This window comes from Vespa crabro, chromosome 7 (genome assembly GCF_910589235.1).
Source record: "Vespa crabro chromosome 7, iyVesCrab1.2, whole genome shotgun sequence".
NCBI classification, from domain to species: domain Eukaryota; kingdom Metazoa; phylum Arthropoda; class Insecta; order Hymenoptera; family Vespidae; genus Vespa; species Vespa crabro.
The window spans coordinates 321,569-338,715 of record NC_060961.1 but is presented as its reverse complement, the minus strand read 5'-3'; the positions used below and the strand labels follow the sequence as shown (position 1 = coordinate 338,715).

Here is a 17,147-nt window from a genome sequence, read left to right as displayed (position 1 = left end):
CTAAAAAATTCCTCACCTATGAAGATATATATATATATATATATATATTATATATGTAAGATTTTATTAAGGAAAATTCACAAATTTTATCAATTTAATATTAAATTAAGAGCAGACTCTATCTTCAAGAAGAAGTATCCATTGGTTCAGCTTCCACTACACGAACTGTTTCTTCTTCTATAATTATAGGACGCACAGTTTTAGTAAGAATCGCAGTAGTTCCCTTTTTATATCTATAAGACGCTTGACGTTCTCCTTTTACATTGGCTATATCATAAGGACGCAGATAATCGACAGATCCTTTGCGTATAACGCACAAATCTACATTTGAGCCAGATGCTAAGTCATTGAAAACACCCGCTCGAATAGCATCTGCAACCAACCCTTTGGCTTCTTCCTCCTATTAAATATATTAATATTTAAGATAAAAGTATTTTAAGATACAAGTTGAAAATTTTGAGTTTTGGTTAAGAAAAACAAATTGTATACCGTCAGGTCAGGCTTCCATCTACTTTCAAGTACAGCCATTGCAGCTAATGATCCCGAGCCCATACTGGTGAACATATATTTTTCACTAGATCCATGAGGAAAAATAGCATACAAATGTGGACCGTCTAAATCAACACCACCTAACACCAAAGCTACACCAATATGACCTTGATGCCGAAACAAAAATTGTTTGAACATTGAATTGGCAGTGCAAACGGGTACAATACGACCAGTGTTTAAACGATGTAATTCCAATTGACTAGCAATCATTTGACAAGTCATCTCATTATCCGCTGCAGTTCCTGCTCCGCAACAGCTGAATCAATACAATGATTATTTCATTATTGCATCTTAATTAATTTAAAACTGAAGATATATATTCTATTTAACAATTGATAATTTTAATAATGATTGTAACAGTTTACTTACTACATGTTCTGAGCAAGGTAGTGAATTTTTCTAGAATTTTTATCTGCCACAATAGAATCTTCGGTGGCACGTGTATCACCCCCAAGAACAACTCCATCTTTGAAAACAACTCCTGCAATAGTAGTACCTGTCTTAATAGCGGACGGAGCCTTAAATCCTTTCTTTAATAAAAACTTATTCCTGCAAAAATAAATATTCGACGTTACAAATTAAATCTATTCAATAAAAAAATAAAGATAATAAGTAAATGCATAAAAAAAGTGTTCTTATGTTTTATAAAGAGCAAAGCGTTTAAAATGACACAGCAATATTATTCAAATTAAGGTTATGTATGCTGTGAAATAAACATTTACGGCAAATTTGGCTGACAATTTGTTATTTGAAATATTATTTCCTTACCGCTGACAGAGATCGAAAGAAAATCCTGGAGCAGGAATTTCGGGTACAAGGACAGTAGACATAATGTACGATAAAACGATCTCGACTCAAGTCAAATCAAACAGTAAGCAAAATTCGGAACAACTAGTTAAATTCATGTATTGTCGACAGGATCGCTAGTATCGCTACCGTAATTTAAACACAATAATAAACGTTTTCATCAATTATATGAAATCTATGGATATCTGATACGCCAATGATTTTATAAAATCAGTCACATCTTATTAACTAAACATATTCTATAGCTAGTCTTGACTTATAAATAATAATGCATTTAAATAACAAAGTATAATAATTTTTTTTATCTAATGAGGAAATTGAAGAATGAAGGAAATAATTTTTAATAATTTTTGATAAATCCATCGTACCTGTAAATATCATTATTATTATGTAGAAAAATGTCTTATGGCTAACACGGTTTAAATAAAGCCTGTATACAAACTATTTTATTTTTACGAGATACTGTCTCAAGCAGTAAATATTTTAGCTTAACGAATAAATATGGCGCAGTGTCAAACAGTTGAACAATTCCTGCTACGCAAACGCAATGCGCCGTCTTAAATACTTCTCACCTCAATAAATATTAATTAAATACATTATTAATTGGGATAATGAAAATTTAAAAAACGTTTGAATTAAATAATTAATAAAAATAAAATTCTGCCACAGATCATAAGCTCTTGCCAAACATACGTATCTTCTCTCCATTTTCTACTACACACGTCAAAAAATAAATAATAAATCGAATAATAAACGAATTTATATTTATTCATTATATATTTTCCTTATAAATATATTGAAAAAATAATATTTTGCAAAATTTGTATTTATAAAAGTATTTAATAATAAATTCATTATTTAAATAAAATATGATTCGATAATAGTGGAAAATCATTGGAAATATTCGACTGTTCTCTAGAAGAAGGAACGAACAATGAAAATGATTAAAATTAATTTATATTCTAGGTACGTTAATAGCTATATAATATTTAAACAAATACAGTAATGTTTAAATAATAGTTAATTGTACTACAGCAAAAAACAAATGTTGTGCAATGTTCTTATGTATTAAGATCAGAAAACATTTCTCTACATTTAAATAATTTTTAGTATATACGTTTATTATTATTAATTAAGTATAATTAATTAATACTTAAACAATACTGGATTTGTTTAATAACGTTAAATAGCTATTAAACCAAATAAGGCTAATTTCTCTATATTTCGATTAGGCTATTCTTATATTTACATTAATTCAGATAAAATCCCATAGTCTTTTCCGTATTCTCAAATTGCATTAGAATTAAATAATGATCATCATTTGATTTAGTTTAAATCTTATGTCTTGTTTTAACAGGAATATGTGATGTAACATCGTGATTTTTTTTTTATAGGTTAGCATATGTTCTTACAAAGAATAATATGATGGAATGTTTCGATTATTGTATATCTATGCTTTTATATACGTAAAATTTGTTGCTACGACCATTGCATAAACTTTCATATAGATGTGATTTATTAAAATTAATTTCAATTCGTTATTATTTAAATTCTTGTATAAAGATTGAGGCGCTATTACGATTAGACGTTTTGAGTCACCTAGCTCCACCAACTCGATCTCTAGGAATCAACCTTAGTTCAGAGCCATGTTTAAGAAACACGTTACCTATAATTAAAAATTTATTGTCAGAAGATAAAGCATGTTGGAAAATCTTTGTTCTTTTTAAATACTTGCCTGCAGTTTGCTGTGGATTAATACCAATACCATCATCAGTTATAATAGCTGATGTTGCTGCTGCCACTTTAAATTCTTCAGCAGCAAATTTCAATACAGCAGTAAATGGTGTAGTTTCTGGTACACTAAGTCTGGAAGCGTAAATATAGAAAGCTCTATAATACAAAATAATTGTAATATGCTTCCTAGACAGAATACTTGCAATGTACAAATTAAATACACACTTTTTTTGTGTACATTTTATTACTAAGCACAAACAAATATAAATATACGAGAATATATTATAAAACCCAAAGACGAAATTTGTTGCAAATAAATGTTTACTGTTGTACATTTTATTTATACAGAAATCATTATTGTGCAATATCTTTCTCAATGCTATGCCATACTGTACAATCTGGTTGCATCTTAGCCAATTGTAGTCTACTATGTACTATCTCATGAACTACATTAGGGCCATTTAATAATCTATGCATAATTTTAAGTAAATCGTTGTAATTGAATGTTGAATCTAATATCCATTCATTATTTATTTTTGACATATTTCGTCCAAAATAAAATATTGTATCTACAAAATTGATACAAAATTCAGAACTATCCTTTAGGAGGCTTAGAAAAGATTTCTCTTCAATATTTATTAAAGCCAAACAAAATAATACATCATTTTCAATGACTTTACAGGACAAACACTTCATAAATAACATCTTCAATTTGCTCTTATTATGTAAATTTATAAAAAGGGGAATAAGTCTGGAAAGATGGCCATCTTCTAATATTTTTGTTATTTTTTGCGATACCTCCATCTGCTGACCATTTTCAAGATCATATTCCCATGACATAATCAAAGCTTCATCTTCTATTTTAGACATGGACAAGCCTATATCTTCCAAAGACTCTAATATCATATTTGTACATGTAGAGTTCCTCAGTGTACACAGCAAAAAGTTATTCAATCTATCTATCCCAAAAGATTGAATGTACAATTTTAAAAAATCATCAATAATTGTGGTAGAAATGGAAGTATCTTTCATGTATATTTCTAATAATTTATCACAAGCACACTTTAGATCGTTGCACTTATATATTTTAGTTTTCTTTTCTTTAACCCAATGCTGGCGAAGATAATTTTCCAATATATCTTCCATCTTTTCATTATATGCTTTAGTTACTGTAGCCTCAATAAACTTAGCACATTCAAAAGTTTTATTTACAGTCTCTTTGGTGACTTGTGTACTTATATGCGAGTTTTCCAATAATTCGAGAAATTTATCAAATACATGCAATATTTGAGAAAAATAGAGTTCTGACATGTCAATAAAAATTGTAAATATTTTAATAATAACAATTCCACTCTTCTGTATATAAGCGATTACTACTTATAACATTACTTACACTTTAAATGGTAATTTTGGATCCGAAGTTAGAGTTATTTTAAAAGTTACTTTAGATCTGTAAAGGAGTAAATTTTATTACTATGTATTTATGATGGATATTTAAAAATGAAAATACAAAAGAAAGACAATACAAAACATATGTTACAAAATAAGAGTACGATAATGATATATACTATCACATATTATTTTACGAATTTCCAAAAGGTTGTAAGGATATATTTTACGATACTACTTACGTCATAGTGCGTTAATAAAAGAAAATTCTTTTTAAGATTAAAGCAGCTGATGATGTTTCAACGTTAATCTCAAACGAAAACGTAACTTAATATAACCTCTACAGATAGATCTTGCTTCTCTCGTTACGGAGTTAGAAAGTCAGCAGGGCGAATCTATAAGTATATTATATCTATGGTTGTATATGCAATCGACATAATCGATTTCACATGTTTCGAACGAATGAAATGTATCGTCATGTCGTTCTTTTAAGTATTAATTATTTTCAAGTGTTAGATTTAAAGATAATGAAAAATCAATCTACACATATATCATAACAAACGCTAGTTCAATAATGGCAACGTATCATCTATTATCGTGGGTAAATAAAAAAATTATTTTTTAATGTCAAAAGAAATAATACCTGCTCTAAGAACGATAGTGCGAAATATGATATCGCGTGTGCGATTGTGAATGTACGTACGATAAGAGCAATTGATTCTGAAATCGTGAAATAAAATAAAAGGATAAGCTTCATTGAATTTTAATATATTGTATGATATCTATAATTACGATTAATAGGACAAAATTAGGATCTTATATGAAATATTAACTGTCACGATTGGATATATTCCTCAGAATCAATTTTACTCTTTCTATTGTATATCCTGCAAAAGTATATACATATGTACATATGTGGCGTCCTCTACGCGGTAAATTTAAATGTTAAAGAAGTATAATACAAAATAAAACAAAATAGCACTTTCATTGTAATCAATTGTTTTTCTCGTAGGGTGCTAATTCTCATGGACAATTAGGACATGGTATAAGATCGGAACAATGCGTTCTTCCACAAGAAATTGATTTATCGTCGTATTCCTTTAAAGCAGAAGATATTCGAAAGATCGTTGGCGGTGCTGGGCATTCATTGATTTTGGATAAAAATGGACACGTTTATTCTTGCGGATGGAATAACAAAGGACAATTAGGTCAACCGGAAAAGGAAGATAAATTAAATTTCGAAAGAGTACGCGGAGTTTTAGAAAATGAAATCATCATTGACATCGCTTGTGGATGGGATTCTTCGGCAGCATTGACAAACCAAGGAAAATTATATATGTGGGGTTCAAATGGTTTTGGACAATTAGGAATAGATCCTTTTGAGCTCCGTCATTCTTACGAACCTATCGAAACGATACCTTGCGAAAATATTGAGCAAATTGCGATGGGCTTAAGGCACACCGCTGTAATAACTCAAGATCATCGAATTCTTGTGTGCGGTGCAGCTAACAAAGGACAATTAGGTCTTAAGAACGATTTCAGTGATGACATAGAAAAGAAAAGCAAACATAACTATTATCCTTTTACATATGGTAAGATGTACTTTCAGTTTCAGTATCAATATTAATGTTCGTCGTGATATTTAGAAAGAAAGTAAAAGAGAGCAATAGGTAAAATAAAAGAATTATATAAAAAGTTCCAGAATTGAAAAATTCGATGAGTGTTTCATGTGGACAACATCATACCGTGGTAGTCACAGACAAAGCAGAGGTATATGTCTTTGGTGCAAATAATTATGGACAATTGGGTATTGATAATGAGCTTTTTTCAACTATTTCTATGCCAACAAAATTGACAAATGTGCATTTTAATCTGCCAATAGAGACGCACGCAGGATGGACGCATACGATTATTTTGACCGGTATCCGCTATTTGATAATTGAGCAAAACTAACAGAATGTAAAAATAGCATTGGCATTGTTTAGCCTTTTATTCTATGCGTTGTTGCAGATAATCGGCTCTTTGCTTGGGGTAGAAATACCTATGGTCAATTAGGGCAAGAAAAAAGAGCTGTACTTTGGAAGCCAGATCTAATAGAAAACTTACCTAAAATAAATCAACTTTCAATTGGTTCACAGCACAATTTAGCTCTTACTGGTAATCAAAGATATATACCATTTTATCTTATAAAATTGACTTTGATATTTTATACAGATGAAAAAACTGTATTATGCTGGGGTTGGAACGAGCATGGAAATTGTGGAACCGGGGACATTTTCGATGTACTATTACCAAAACCCGTTTCGTTACCGCTGCATTCAAAAGGAATCTTGATTGGTACCGGTGCAGGACACTCGTTCGCTGTGATAAGAAAAGAAAATTGTTGACATACTCGTATTACTAGTACAATACACGTATGTATATATATATATATATATATATATATATATATATATATATATATATATGCGCGCAAATACGTAAACATTATATTATATATTGTTATTTTTGAAATGACGCTCATTGAATAAATAAATTTTATTGATGTATATTTGATAGAGAGCATGATTATGGAATCGTACAATGGTGAAGGAGGAATAAAATAAAGAAAATATAAAAACATTTCACGGAGTTAGGTCGAAGGTAGCGTAGGAGGGTGACGCGAATACAGCTGCTAGAAAGTATCACCTGTCAGTAAACAACTGTTACTACGTACGAGCGGACGAATGAAATAACCATTTTATGTAGTGTCGAAGAATTATTTAAAAAACAAGACATTTCAAAGATAGTTGAAAAGGTGCCGCTTACAAGAATGTTGCGCGCAAGATCCCAGAGTAGCATTTGGTACAGTTTATTTATTAATATTAATTTCTTCAACATTTTTATTCATATCTCCCGACCTTAACGACATATTCATATAATTATTTTCTATAATCCGATAGCGAACAGGAGGCAAAATTCGTGCACGATCGAATCACAGGCGTGGAAAAACATTTTGCCGAGTTATGCGCAATATTCGCGGCGTTTACCAGAAAGGCAGCAAGGTTCGTACGATACGCACCTATTTACTTGAAAGATATCGATTATTTTGCTTATGTCATGCAACGTTACCATTCTATATATATATATATATATATATATACATAGAGGCTTCATTTTAGATTGCGAGACAAAAACGACGAAGTTGCTAAAACGATACATACTTATGCCGAGTCAGAATTAATAAATCGATCCTTAAGTAATGGCCTTTTAAATTTGTCCGCAACATTATCCGCTATAGGCGATTACAGGTATATTTCGTTCTGAGTAATTTCATTAGTAACATTTCAAGACTCGAAATAAACAAATTTTTCTCAGAGATGCTCAAGTTCAAAGGCTAGATGCAAAAGTAGTAGCACCGTTATCTCAGTATGCAACTATTTGCAAACACGCGCGCGACGATGTTAAGAACACTTTTTCAGCTCGCGACAAAGAACTTACAAAGAGAAAGCAACTGGATAAAATTAGAGAAAAAAATCCAAGAAATCGACAGATGATCGTATCCTTTTTCATAATATACTAACTTTTTGAGCTCGTGCCATCTCCTTTTGCATATATATCTGTCTTATATTAAAGTCCTTAGAAGCGTTATCAGTCACAAGCGGAATCGGAATTGATGAAAGCAGCCGTTGAAGTTTCTAGGGTGATAAAAGGTTTGGAAGAACAAATCGATTCTTTCGAGCGACGAAAATTGCACGACCTTAGGAACGTACTTTTGGATTTTGTTACGATCGAAATGAGTTTTCATACAAAAGCCATTGAACTTCTTACTAAGGCGTACCAGGACATTGCCGATATAAATGAGACTAAAGATCTTGAAGTAAGATCAAGAAATATTTGTAAATTCGATTAATACTCTCGAATGTATATTAGCAAAATTGTTTCACATTTCTCCTACGCAGGACTTTCAAAGTGCCCGAGGAGATATGAATGGGGTAAAATCGTTTTCAATTCTATATACGCACACGTATATTTTTGCGATCGCTTTTATGTCTCTCTGATTGAAAATAATCTTCCTTTTTATATCTACAAGAATTCAATCCAATATATTTCAGGAATTTCGAGAAACTATGCGTGTACCAGATTCTATTACAAGATTGGATACAGTCGGAAGAACGTCTTTTCGACAAGCTTATTCACTTTCGAATTTGGCCAGTCGATTTACATCCTCTCCTATGATTCCGCAAAAGTCTCCTCGCGATCGAACGTCAGAACTGGCGGTAAGTGAATAAAATTCCCCGAGGTTACGTTTTTCATTGTAAATAATCAATTTCATTTTTGAAGGACTCATTGAAAACCGGTTTCACTAATTCTTCCGAATCCATACAAGTGGAAGAATATGCGAACAGTTCGGAAGAAACAGATTCCGAATCGTTTGAAGAAAAACCAGTGAGAACTAGACACAAATCTATGTGAGCTTTTATTAGTTTTTCTAATTGTTTTTATGCACTTTTAGATAAAAATATCAAAGAATTCGAAAAATAATATACGAAAACGAATTGTAGTACTCGGAATAGTACCTCCCCTTCCTGCGTATCAGAAATCCTTAACCTCGCCATTAAAGTATAGACGATCTTCTAGCATCGTCGACGAGCGCTAAATTCTTTTTAATTGGTATTTCACAATGTTTCTATTGTTATACGTTAGTCGGTACGTTTATATGTTCATAATGACGAATAACGTAACGAATAGATTTAAGTTTAATATTTATTATGTTATGCGTTAAGAAAAACGTACTTCATGAAAGATTTTGCCTGAGAATAGCTATAGTCATAGCTGCGATAGCTATAAATAACGTAAATCAATAAAATACATTCGCGTACAAAAAAGTGCAAGTTTATTCGTATTGCGAATAAATGAATATAAATAAATATATAAATTTTGATAATTACACAAATGTTATCTCTTTGTGACGAGGTACGACGCCTTTATTAATGATTATCACTCGACGAAAAATGTCGCTCCACTTTTTTTTAAAAATGTATTAGCATATTATTTTTCACCTCCTTCAACTCCAGCTTGCGTCATGAGATCAGCTATATTCTTCTCCAAATCGTCTATTCTATTTCCCATTTCATCTAGTAAGTTTCATTAAGGATGCTTTATGAGAGAATACAAGTCTTATTAAAAAAATCTTAAAAGTATAACAAACCGCGAATATCTTTCTGCTCGTCGATACTGTTACATTGTTTAGAATCATTGAAGATGCTTATTTTATGACACGAAGATGAGAAGGCAAAAAAGCATTATCGGAGAGAATTTGATATTTGAATTTGGCGCGTCAAGTTGTACGAGCTATACGAGCGCGCTCTTTGCTGCGATTCTGAAGAGGTTAAATAGTGAGAAAAAAGAAAAATATACAAAGATAGTTTAGGAAAGGATATTTCTTCCGGTAATTTGATCGGATATCGCTTGAAATTTGTCCTGCATATTTTGTAGCAAGGTCTGCACCTAAAAAGAAGAATTTCTAGATAGATAGTAGAGGAAAGATCGTCGATTGGCCATTCGAGGATTTAGAAAATAAACTTACATATTGCGTCAATTCTTGCATATTTTTTGGATCGGCACTATTACCCATTCCATAAGCATCCACATCGTCAGTTTTATTATGTTCTTGCTTAACGTCTGCCATTCTTGATTAATTCTTGGTTAATTGAGATAGTTAACAACGTACTACGTACAACGTACTGACGCAGCTCAACTGATTTTTCTCACAGTTCGACACAAAGATTACTTTATTAGTTCGATTTTTTCACGCGTAACGAAGAAACGACGCACGCTTTATTCTTGTTTTAAAGGAACACCACGACGACCAGTCATATGTAAACCCATCGATCAAACTACATGCATATTTGAGTTGTAGGAAGGAGAAAGAGGAGCATCCACCAAGCATCCATTTACTAGATATACAATATACCTAAAGGCACGCGACGTGTTTCACTCTATCGAATGATTTTACAAAGTTGTTACATTTATTTATTATTCTTTTTAATTAATTCTAACAAAGTAGACACGTATACGTATAAATGCTTTATTTCTTTTAATTTATTTCTAAAATGACAATTAGTCATCACGAATAACAGTCATACGTTTTTAAACGTGTTTGCATGTTTTTTATTTAAAAAAAAAAAATGCATCATACTGTCGATATTACATACTACACGAAAACTAAACGATATGAGAAACATTACTATCTTATCGATAATATTGTCATTAGGATACTATTGTACATAGCGATATTTTATTGATATTTTTGGTAAACAAATTACGTTTCTTTGTTTATTTCTTATCAGGTAAGAATCGAGTGGAACGAGAATTTCGACGAAAATTGTATTTGTGAGAAAGAACAAAATGATCAGTCCATCGGCTCTGGTCACCAAGAAGGTGGCACTCTATTGTCTTCTCCCCACCTCCAAGATTACTTCTCGAGAGTCCCTCGCATGCTATCGTGTCAAATCGCATGCGTATTATCAGCTGATACTTTAACGCGCGACTGACGGAACTATCGTAGCTATATGTAATCGTAATGTGAACAAAGCTGGCTAAAGTTGGATAAAGTTTAAGCAACCCTCATAAACGCTCTGACATTTATATCACACGTTAATCGGTCACGTTCATTCACGTTCACTTCCATTATTGTTCTATGCCAGTTAATACACGAATACCTTTCGTCGAGGTATTTTTTATCGCAGTGAAGAAGACGAGAGGAGAAATCGTTTAGTGATTCTTCAATCAGCTTTATCGATCGAATAATGCGATCCAGTCTTATTTTTCTACTCGTTGTTTTCTTTTCTTTCGTACAATTCGTCGAACTTTGGAATTTCGGAAAGGTACACAAATCTCCTATCATCTTAAGTAAGTAATTTTATTTCTTCGGATTTTATCAGCATTAATATATTTACGTTTTGCACATTCCCACTCTATTCGTTTGTATACATAGTCATCGCAAAGCTTTTGAAATGTGAATTGAAAGAATAATCAATATTAATTATAATTTTATTTAGTTCCAGGAGATGGAGGTAGTCAACTTGAAGCTAAACTCAATAAAACTTCTACAGTACATTATCTTTGCGAGAAAGTTTCTAAAGAATATTTTAATATTTGGCTAAACTTGGAATTACTTGTACCAGTGATCATAGATTGTTGGGTACGCATACGATATTACACTCCGTAATCTATTGAAATTAAAAACAGACAAACAAGAAAGTTTATAAAATTTGTTATTGCAGATCGACAATATGAAATTGATATATGACAATGTGACAAGAACTACGAGAAATCAAGATGGAGTAGATATTCGAATACCAGGCTGGGGAGATCCCTTTGTCGTCGAATATTTAGATCCAAGTAAAGCTTCTCCAGGAGCATATTTTAAAGATATCGGAAGTATGCTAGTCGATGATTTAGGATATATTAGAAATATTTCTTTACGTGGTGCTCCGTATGACTTTAGAAAAGGACCCAGTATGTAATTTCATTTATATAAGCATCTTTCCATATTTTCTCATTCTTTTTTTCTTATTATTCTATTCATTAAAATGAAGGTCTCTTTTCCCAGATGAAAATGGAGAATATTTTGTTAAATTGAAATCATTAATAGAAGAAACATATTCTATCAACAACAATATACCGATAACATTAATAGCTCATAGTATGGGTGGACCCATGGCTCTTATATTTTTACAAAGTCAAACTCAAACATGGAAAAATAAATATATTAATTCTTTAATCACTTTAGCAGGCGTGTGGGGAGGTTCTGTTAAAGCGATAAAAGTATTTGCCATAGGTAGATATTTCAAAAAATTTTTCCATTTAGAAACTTCACGCGTTCGCACTAATAATATTTTGTCACAATATCAATAATTTGTTCTAAGCATAAATTCAATGTGATCATAAAAAATATTTCCTAGGCGACGATTTGGGTGCGTATCTATTACGGGAAAGTATTCTTAAAGATGAACAAATTACAAGTCCAAGTTTGGGATGGCTCTTACCTTCAAAATTATTTTGGAAAGAAAACGAAGTTTTGGTCGAAACGGAGAATAAAAATTATACGCTAACTAATCTTCAAGATTTTCTCATGTAAAATATTTACATTAGTATTATGCATTTAACTTAAATTTAAATTAAAATTGCAATATTTCTTATTATAATATTATCACTATATATTTTATAGAGATATAAATGTTCCCAATGGATGGGAATTTCGCAAGGATAATGAAAAGTATCAATTAAACTTTACTCCACCAGGCGTAGTAATGCATTGTTTATATGGAAAACAAATAGACACTTTGGAGAGGTATACATAACATTTCTATAGTTGAAAACTTAAGTATACACGTATAAATATCGATAACATCTAAATCTTAATATTTACGTTTGCAGATTATATTATAAACCAGGTACGTCGATCGATGGACGTCCTCAATTAATTACTGGAGATGGTGATGGTACAGTTAATTTACGAAGCTTAGAAGGTTGTCTCCATTGGCAAACGAAACAAAAGCAAAAAGTCTATTATCAAGCCTTTCCCGGTATAAATCATATGACTATTCTTAAACACGCGGGTGTTTTGGAATACATTAAGTCGGTTTTAACAATTTGACAAAGTGAAAATAAAAACTTTATTAATATTTAGGAATTAATTCTGAAAATGTTATAAGCAAAAATCACATAATATTTAATAATTGCTGCCAAACAAAAGATATGTCCATGTCTGTTGTAAAATATTTTTATACGTTAATAATTTTATCTTTTTAAGCACAGTTTCCTTATGGTTTAAAATGCTTACTGCATCTTCGGCAACTATATTTTCAAATATAAAATAAGTAGCATAAAATAAACAAAGTAAATAGTTACAATTACTCTTAAGGATTTATCTCAGGTATTAGTTTTACTCTCTAAAAGTCATGATTTATTAGAATTATTTAATAAATGATAATCTTGAAATAATAAACATTCATTAAATTTTGCCATATATATATATATCCACACACACATATATATATATATATATATATACATTCTGTTCTCTTAATTTGTGTATTTCTAAATTTCAATATTTTAATAAGTCTATCAAAAATAATTATAATTAGTCATACGTTAAACAGTAGACGAACGTAATATACAAAGAAATATTCATATTAGTTAATATAATATAAATTCTAGGTTAAAGGTGATAAAAACAATAAGTCATAGAAACATATTCCCTTTATCAATACGTTATGTACACTATAAATTTCAATTTACACTTGATCTATCTTACAATACATCTAAAGCAATTACGTATTTTAGATCAATATTTTGATAACTACAAATTGTGAAAATTATATGAAAGGTATAGAAATTAATAATAATATTGGAAAAATAAAAATTTTTATTAATGTTCGTTATATATCATGCTAATATCTTTATATATGATTTCATGTATAGTATTTTCTTTTATATTTTAGATTTGTGTATGTGTGTATGTATTTGTATATACAATTTGTCATACAATGTCAAGCATACAATCTACATAATGAATAAATACACGCAAGTATGCGAACTCGTTCCATTTATACATTATATCGCACACTTTATATTATACAATAAGTTTTATTGCACACTCGTATGTTCATTATTTCTTAACAATTTGTCGTATTTTTAAAAGAATTGTTTACCATTTTCTAAAGGCACCTATCTACAGATGACTTTTATAACATGTGCATACAAAGTTCTGGTCAGCGCCTTCAAAGAACACAGCATAAAGGCAGCTTAGGAATGTTTAAAATTTTAATTGGTTTTTTTTTCTTTTTTTTTTTTTTTTTTTTTTTTTTTTTGAGGCAATTTTGCTCAAGCTTTACCAACATTCAGAACTTTACACCAATTATCATTTACTACAGAACCAGTAATTTTCATTTATAAATTATATATCAATTTTAATTTCGGATGGGGAAAGTACATTTAATGTCAGTTAAGACTTGATGTAGATTTCAGAAATGCGTACAATCCAAGAGCTAAAATTGTTACAACAGTTATAGTTTTGTAACTTCTAATGCGATAAGGTATCCTTGGAGCTGCTTTAACAATTTTAAGTCGACGTTGTCTTTCTCTTTCCTGGCGACTTGCTTCTGCTTTTGCTTTCCATTCTTGCTCCTTGCAACGTCTCTTACAATCATAATCTTTTACATCCTTATTTATTGATTCTGGGGGATACTGATGGTACAAATTTTTTGCATCAATAAGGAGTGTTTCAAAAGGCAAATTATCAGGTAGCTAGAATCATAAAATCATCATTATTATTATTATGTCAAGAATAACCCATTATTCTTCCCACAAAATATCATTTATAAATATTAATTTACAAATATTATACTCACTGTACATAAAACTTTGTGGGTATGTCCCATATCGGGTGTAGTATTAAATATTTCTGTAGCCCGATGTGCTACAATTACGGAACTAAGATAAAGTGGCATTAAAGGTGGACAGCTAAGAAAATAATCGTATAATCTATGCAATAATTTCCTATTTTCTGCATATTTGTGCGCATACCATGTTGTATATTCAGCTAGTGCAAAATGAGGAAACAATTCTACACTGAAATCAATTAATATATTTCATTTAATATACAAAATATAAACTATTAAAATTATACAATAACCTTATTGCCTATTTTCCAAAAGAAATTTATATTTAATGGATATATATTTTAGTAATTTAACCAGATACGAGTTAACAGGTTCACTTATAAATATGTAGACAATAAGTTTCTTGTATATTTGAACATTATAAGTAACTAACTTTTCTAGATGTTCAAGAAGAGTTGGGTGAACACGTTCTAACAGCGCAAATATGTAAAAGAGTTCTTGATTAACTTTTTCCATTGTTTTTTCCATAAATCTTTCAAGAAACTCCATAGAAATACTTTCAAGCACATATAAACCTTCTTGTAGGCCCATAACAAGTAAAATAGTTGCAGCTACATCATTATAGCCCTGGTAGTAACTAAGTATGCATTATTTTATTTTATTATACTTTCATTAATATTTAATTAGAAAATGGATGTCACACAGTCATATATGATCACATCTTGTTGTTTTTTTTTAAATCTTCCAAACAACAATACTAACTTTAATTCAGGATGCCTGTGAAGAACCCAACAAATAATCTGCGTTAATTGGTCCTGGAAATGTTCAGTCTCTTTTTCCGTCGCAGTTGGAGAAATATGACTTCCACTTCGTGCTACATCTTTTAATATTTGCTGATAAACTTCATTAGGAATTTTAGTATATATTGTTTTTAGTCCTTCTACAGGTATAATTTCATCCATGGACAATCTTAGTATCTTTGGCCAAAGTACCCTTCGTATACCATCTATAGATCATCTTTATAATTTTGCAACTTGATTATAAGATATATGATATTATTATTGCCAAGAAGGAACTATTATTTTAAATATTCAAATATTGCTTCTAAAATCCAAATATTTCAAATAATAATTATTTTATTACGTGACTTAATATTTTAACACATTGACTAACTAATTACATTGTTTTCTTTCATCATTTATTGCATTACAATAGAAATATAGATATAGCAAATTAAAAGAATCAAGCCAAATATGAATATGTTAAGGATATTTTTCTCCTGATAGCAAAATAAGGGTTCCTTGTTAACAATAATAGACGATTATTAACAACGAGTACCAGTGACAAATCCTTCATTACTGGATCCAAGTAGTTTAAAGTCTCCCAATGATAAATCCGGCTTCGTGATAGTACTTCGTATAACACTTATTTTCATACGCTCTAGATTCGTCAATTCTTCTACACCAACACAAGAATTATCCATAAAGGAATCACTATCTTGACCGAGCACACCATTTTGTTTACCGGAGGATGTCAAATCCGCTGTATCAGGTATTCTTGGTATAATACCATCGTACCAAGCTTCAGTCGAGTCTGGTAATAATACGAGTGGGATACGTTCGGCCGTGAAATTTAAGTCATTTTTATGATCTTGAGAAAGATTCACTGTATCGGTGACGTTTCTTCGTCTTACTTTTTGGTTATGTCTCTCGATAGCACCCGACATCTTTGACGTTACTGGTAGTACGGTTATCTCCTCCTCGTCGGTTTCCATCTTATGTACGATTTTCACAAGAAATCATGGTAAAAGCATTACGTGTTTTTATTATACTCCATGGTATTATAGATTTTAAGTGATATATCTTGATTTATTTTATTCTGACTTATTGGAATTTCCGTTCGGTAGTTATCGGTATTGATAATCATTGGTCATCCAACTGTTTCAAATCAACCATATTTCTACGGCACAATGTCGTTTTTATGATATGGTACAGTTTACAACAAAGAGAAGAAATTTCATAAATCTATTCTGTTTTTATTGGTTAAATTGGACTTTGATTTAAACTTAGTCATAGTTTTGTAAGTGTTTAAATATTATATGTTTAATCCGTGTAGTTTTAATACACAGGCACATGAATATCGAAATATAATAGAGATCCCTACATTATATCGTCCTATATAATGTACTTAAATTTATTTATATTTAGTATAATGTAATAAAATAATACCTAGGTTGTGCTCAAAACCCATTTCTTTTTGGTAATAATGCATATTGAA

At 30.6% G+C, this 17,147-nt stretch overlaps 8 protein-coding genes across 12 annotated transcripts; 3 read left to right on the top strand and 5 right to left on the bottom strand.

Annotated features, from left to right (window-relative positions):
* Window positions 1-43: 43 nt before the first annotated feature.
* Window positions 44-1,479, bottom strand: LOC124425755 (proteasome subunit beta type-7). Its single transcript, XM_046966578.1, has 4 exons — window positions 1,318-1,479; window positions 919-1,098; window positions 490-805; window positions 44-400 (listed from the first exon to the last, which is right to left on the bottom strand). Exons 1-4 carry the CDS (start codon window positions 1,377-1,379, stop codon window positions 125-127), a joined length of 834 nt encoding a protein of 277 aa, XP_046822534.1. The 5' UTR covers window positions 1,380-1,479; the 3' UTR covers window positions 44-124.
* A 1,080-nt stretch (window positions 1,480-2,559) lies between these two features.
* LOC124425757 (ubiquitin-fold modifier 1) lies at window positions 2,560-4,996 on the bottom strand. The gene is made up of 4 exons (XM_046966580.1): window positions 4,722-4,996; window positions 4,484-4,540; window positions 3,092-3,222; window positions 2,560-3,022 (listed from the first exon to the last, which is right to left on the bottom strand). Exons 1-4 carry the CDS (start codon window positions 4,724-4,726, stop codon window positions 2,952-2,954), a joined length of 264 nt encoding a protein of 87 aa, XP_046822536.1. The 5' UTR covers window positions 4,727-4,996; the 3' UTR covers window positions 2,560-2,951.
* Window positions 3,394-4,477, bottom strand: LOC124425753. The gene has a single exon (XM_046966574.1). It carries the CDS (start codon window positions 4,399-4,401, stop codon window positions 3,445-3,447), a length of 957 nt encoding a protein of 318 aa, XP_046822530.1. The 5' UTR covers window positions 4,402-4,477; the 3' UTR covers window positions 3,394-3,444.
* On the top strand, window positions 4,943-7,294 carry LOC124425750 (secretion-regulating guanine nucleotide exchange factor). Of its 3 annotated transcripts, XM_046966571.1 has the most exons (6): window positions 4,943-5,080; window positions 5,492-6,071; window positions 6,176-6,400; window positions 6,490-6,636; window positions 6,694-6,893; window positions 7,039-7,294. In XM_046966571.1, the coding sequence occupies exons 1-5, from the start codon at window positions 5,054-5,056 to the stop codon at window positions 6,864-6,866; spliced, it is 1,152 nt and encodes a 383-aa protein (XP_046822527.1). In that variant the 5' UTR covers window positions 4,943-5,053; the 3' UTR covers window positions 6,867-6,893; window positions 7,039-7,294. The 3 variants fall into 3 exon arrangements, with proteins under 3 accessions (XP_046822527.1, XP_046822525.1, XP_046822526.1); XM_046966569.1 differs by having other exon boundaries at window positions 6,490-6,893; XM_046966570.1 differs by lacking the exon at window positions 4,943-5,080 and adding an exon at window positions 5,271-5,411 and having other exon boundaries at window positions 6,490-6,893.
* LOC124425751 (protein FAM92A-B) lies at window positions 6,933-9,022 on the top strand. 2 transcript variants are annotated; one of them, XM_046966572.1, is made up of 8 exons: window positions 6,933-7,323; window positions 7,422-7,523; window positions 7,641-7,769; window positions 7,837-8,017; window positions 8,102-8,338; window positions 8,421-8,453; window positions 8,574-8,738; window positions 8,803-9,022. In XM_046966572.1, exons 1-8 carry the CDS (start codon window positions 7,292-7,294, stop codon window positions 8,932-8,934), a joined length of 1,011 nt encoding a protein of 336 aa, XP_046822528.1. In that variant the 5' UTR covers window positions 6,933-7,291; the 3' UTR covers window positions 8,935-9,022. The 2 variants fall into 2 exon arrangements, with proteins under 2 accessions (XP_046822528.1, XP_046822529.1); XM_046966573.1 differs by having other exon boundaries at window positions 6,937-7,323; window positions 8,114-8,338.
* Window positions 9,023-9,338: 316 nt separating this feature from the next.
* On the bottom strand, window positions 9,339-10,190 carry LOC124425758 (heat shock factor-binding protein 1). The gene is made up of 3 exons (XM_046966581.1): window positions 10,049-10,190; window positions 9,903-9,969; window positions 9,339-9,599 (listed from the first exon to the last, which is right to left on the bottom strand). Exons 1-3 carry the CDS (start codon window positions 10,148-10,150, stop codon window positions 9,511-9,513), a joined length of 258 nt encoding a protein of 85 aa, XP_046822537.1. The 5' UTR covers window positions 10,151-10,190; the 3' UTR covers window positions 9,339-9,510.
* A 161-nt stretch (window positions 10,191-10,351) lies between these two features.
* Window positions 10,352-14,078, top strand: LOC124425749 (phospholipase A2 group XV-like). 2 transcript variants are annotated; one of them, XM_046966567.1, is made up of 8 exons: window positions 10,352-10,480; window positions 10,812-11,373; window positions 11,523-11,665; window positions 11,748-11,982; window positions 12,077-12,304; window positions 12,429-12,600; window positions 12,695-12,817; window positions 12,904-14,078. In XM_046966567.1, the coding sequence occupies exons 2-8, from the start codon at window positions 11,271-11,273 to the stop codon at window positions 13,121-13,123; spliced, it is 1,224 nt and encodes a 407-aa protein (XP_046822523.1). In that variant the 5' UTR covers window positions 10,352-10,480; window positions 10,812-11,270; the 3' UTR covers window positions 13,124-14,078. The 2 variants fall into 2 exon arrangements, with proteins under 2 accessions (XP_046822523.1, XP_046822524.1); XM_046966568.1 differs by lacking the exon at window positions 12,077-12,304 and having other exon boundaries at window positions 10,468-11,373.
* Window positions 14,079-14,283: 205 nt separating this feature from the next.
* On the bottom strand, window positions 14,284-16,817 carry LOC124425747 (TBC1 domain family member 20). The gene is made up of 5 exons (XM_046966564.1): window positions 16,209-16,817; window positions 15,633-15,876; window positions 15,304-15,507; window positions 14,880-15,099; window positions 14,284-14,775 (listed from the first exon to the last, which is right to left on the bottom strand). Exons 1-5 carry the CDS (start codon window positions 16,642-16,644, stop codon window positions 14,470-14,472), a joined length of 1,410 nt encoding a protein of 469 aa, XP_046822520.1. The 5' UTR covers window positions 16,645-16,817; the 3' UTR covers window positions 14,284-14,469.
* Between the last annotated feature and the right edge of the window lie 330 nt (window positions 16,818-17,147).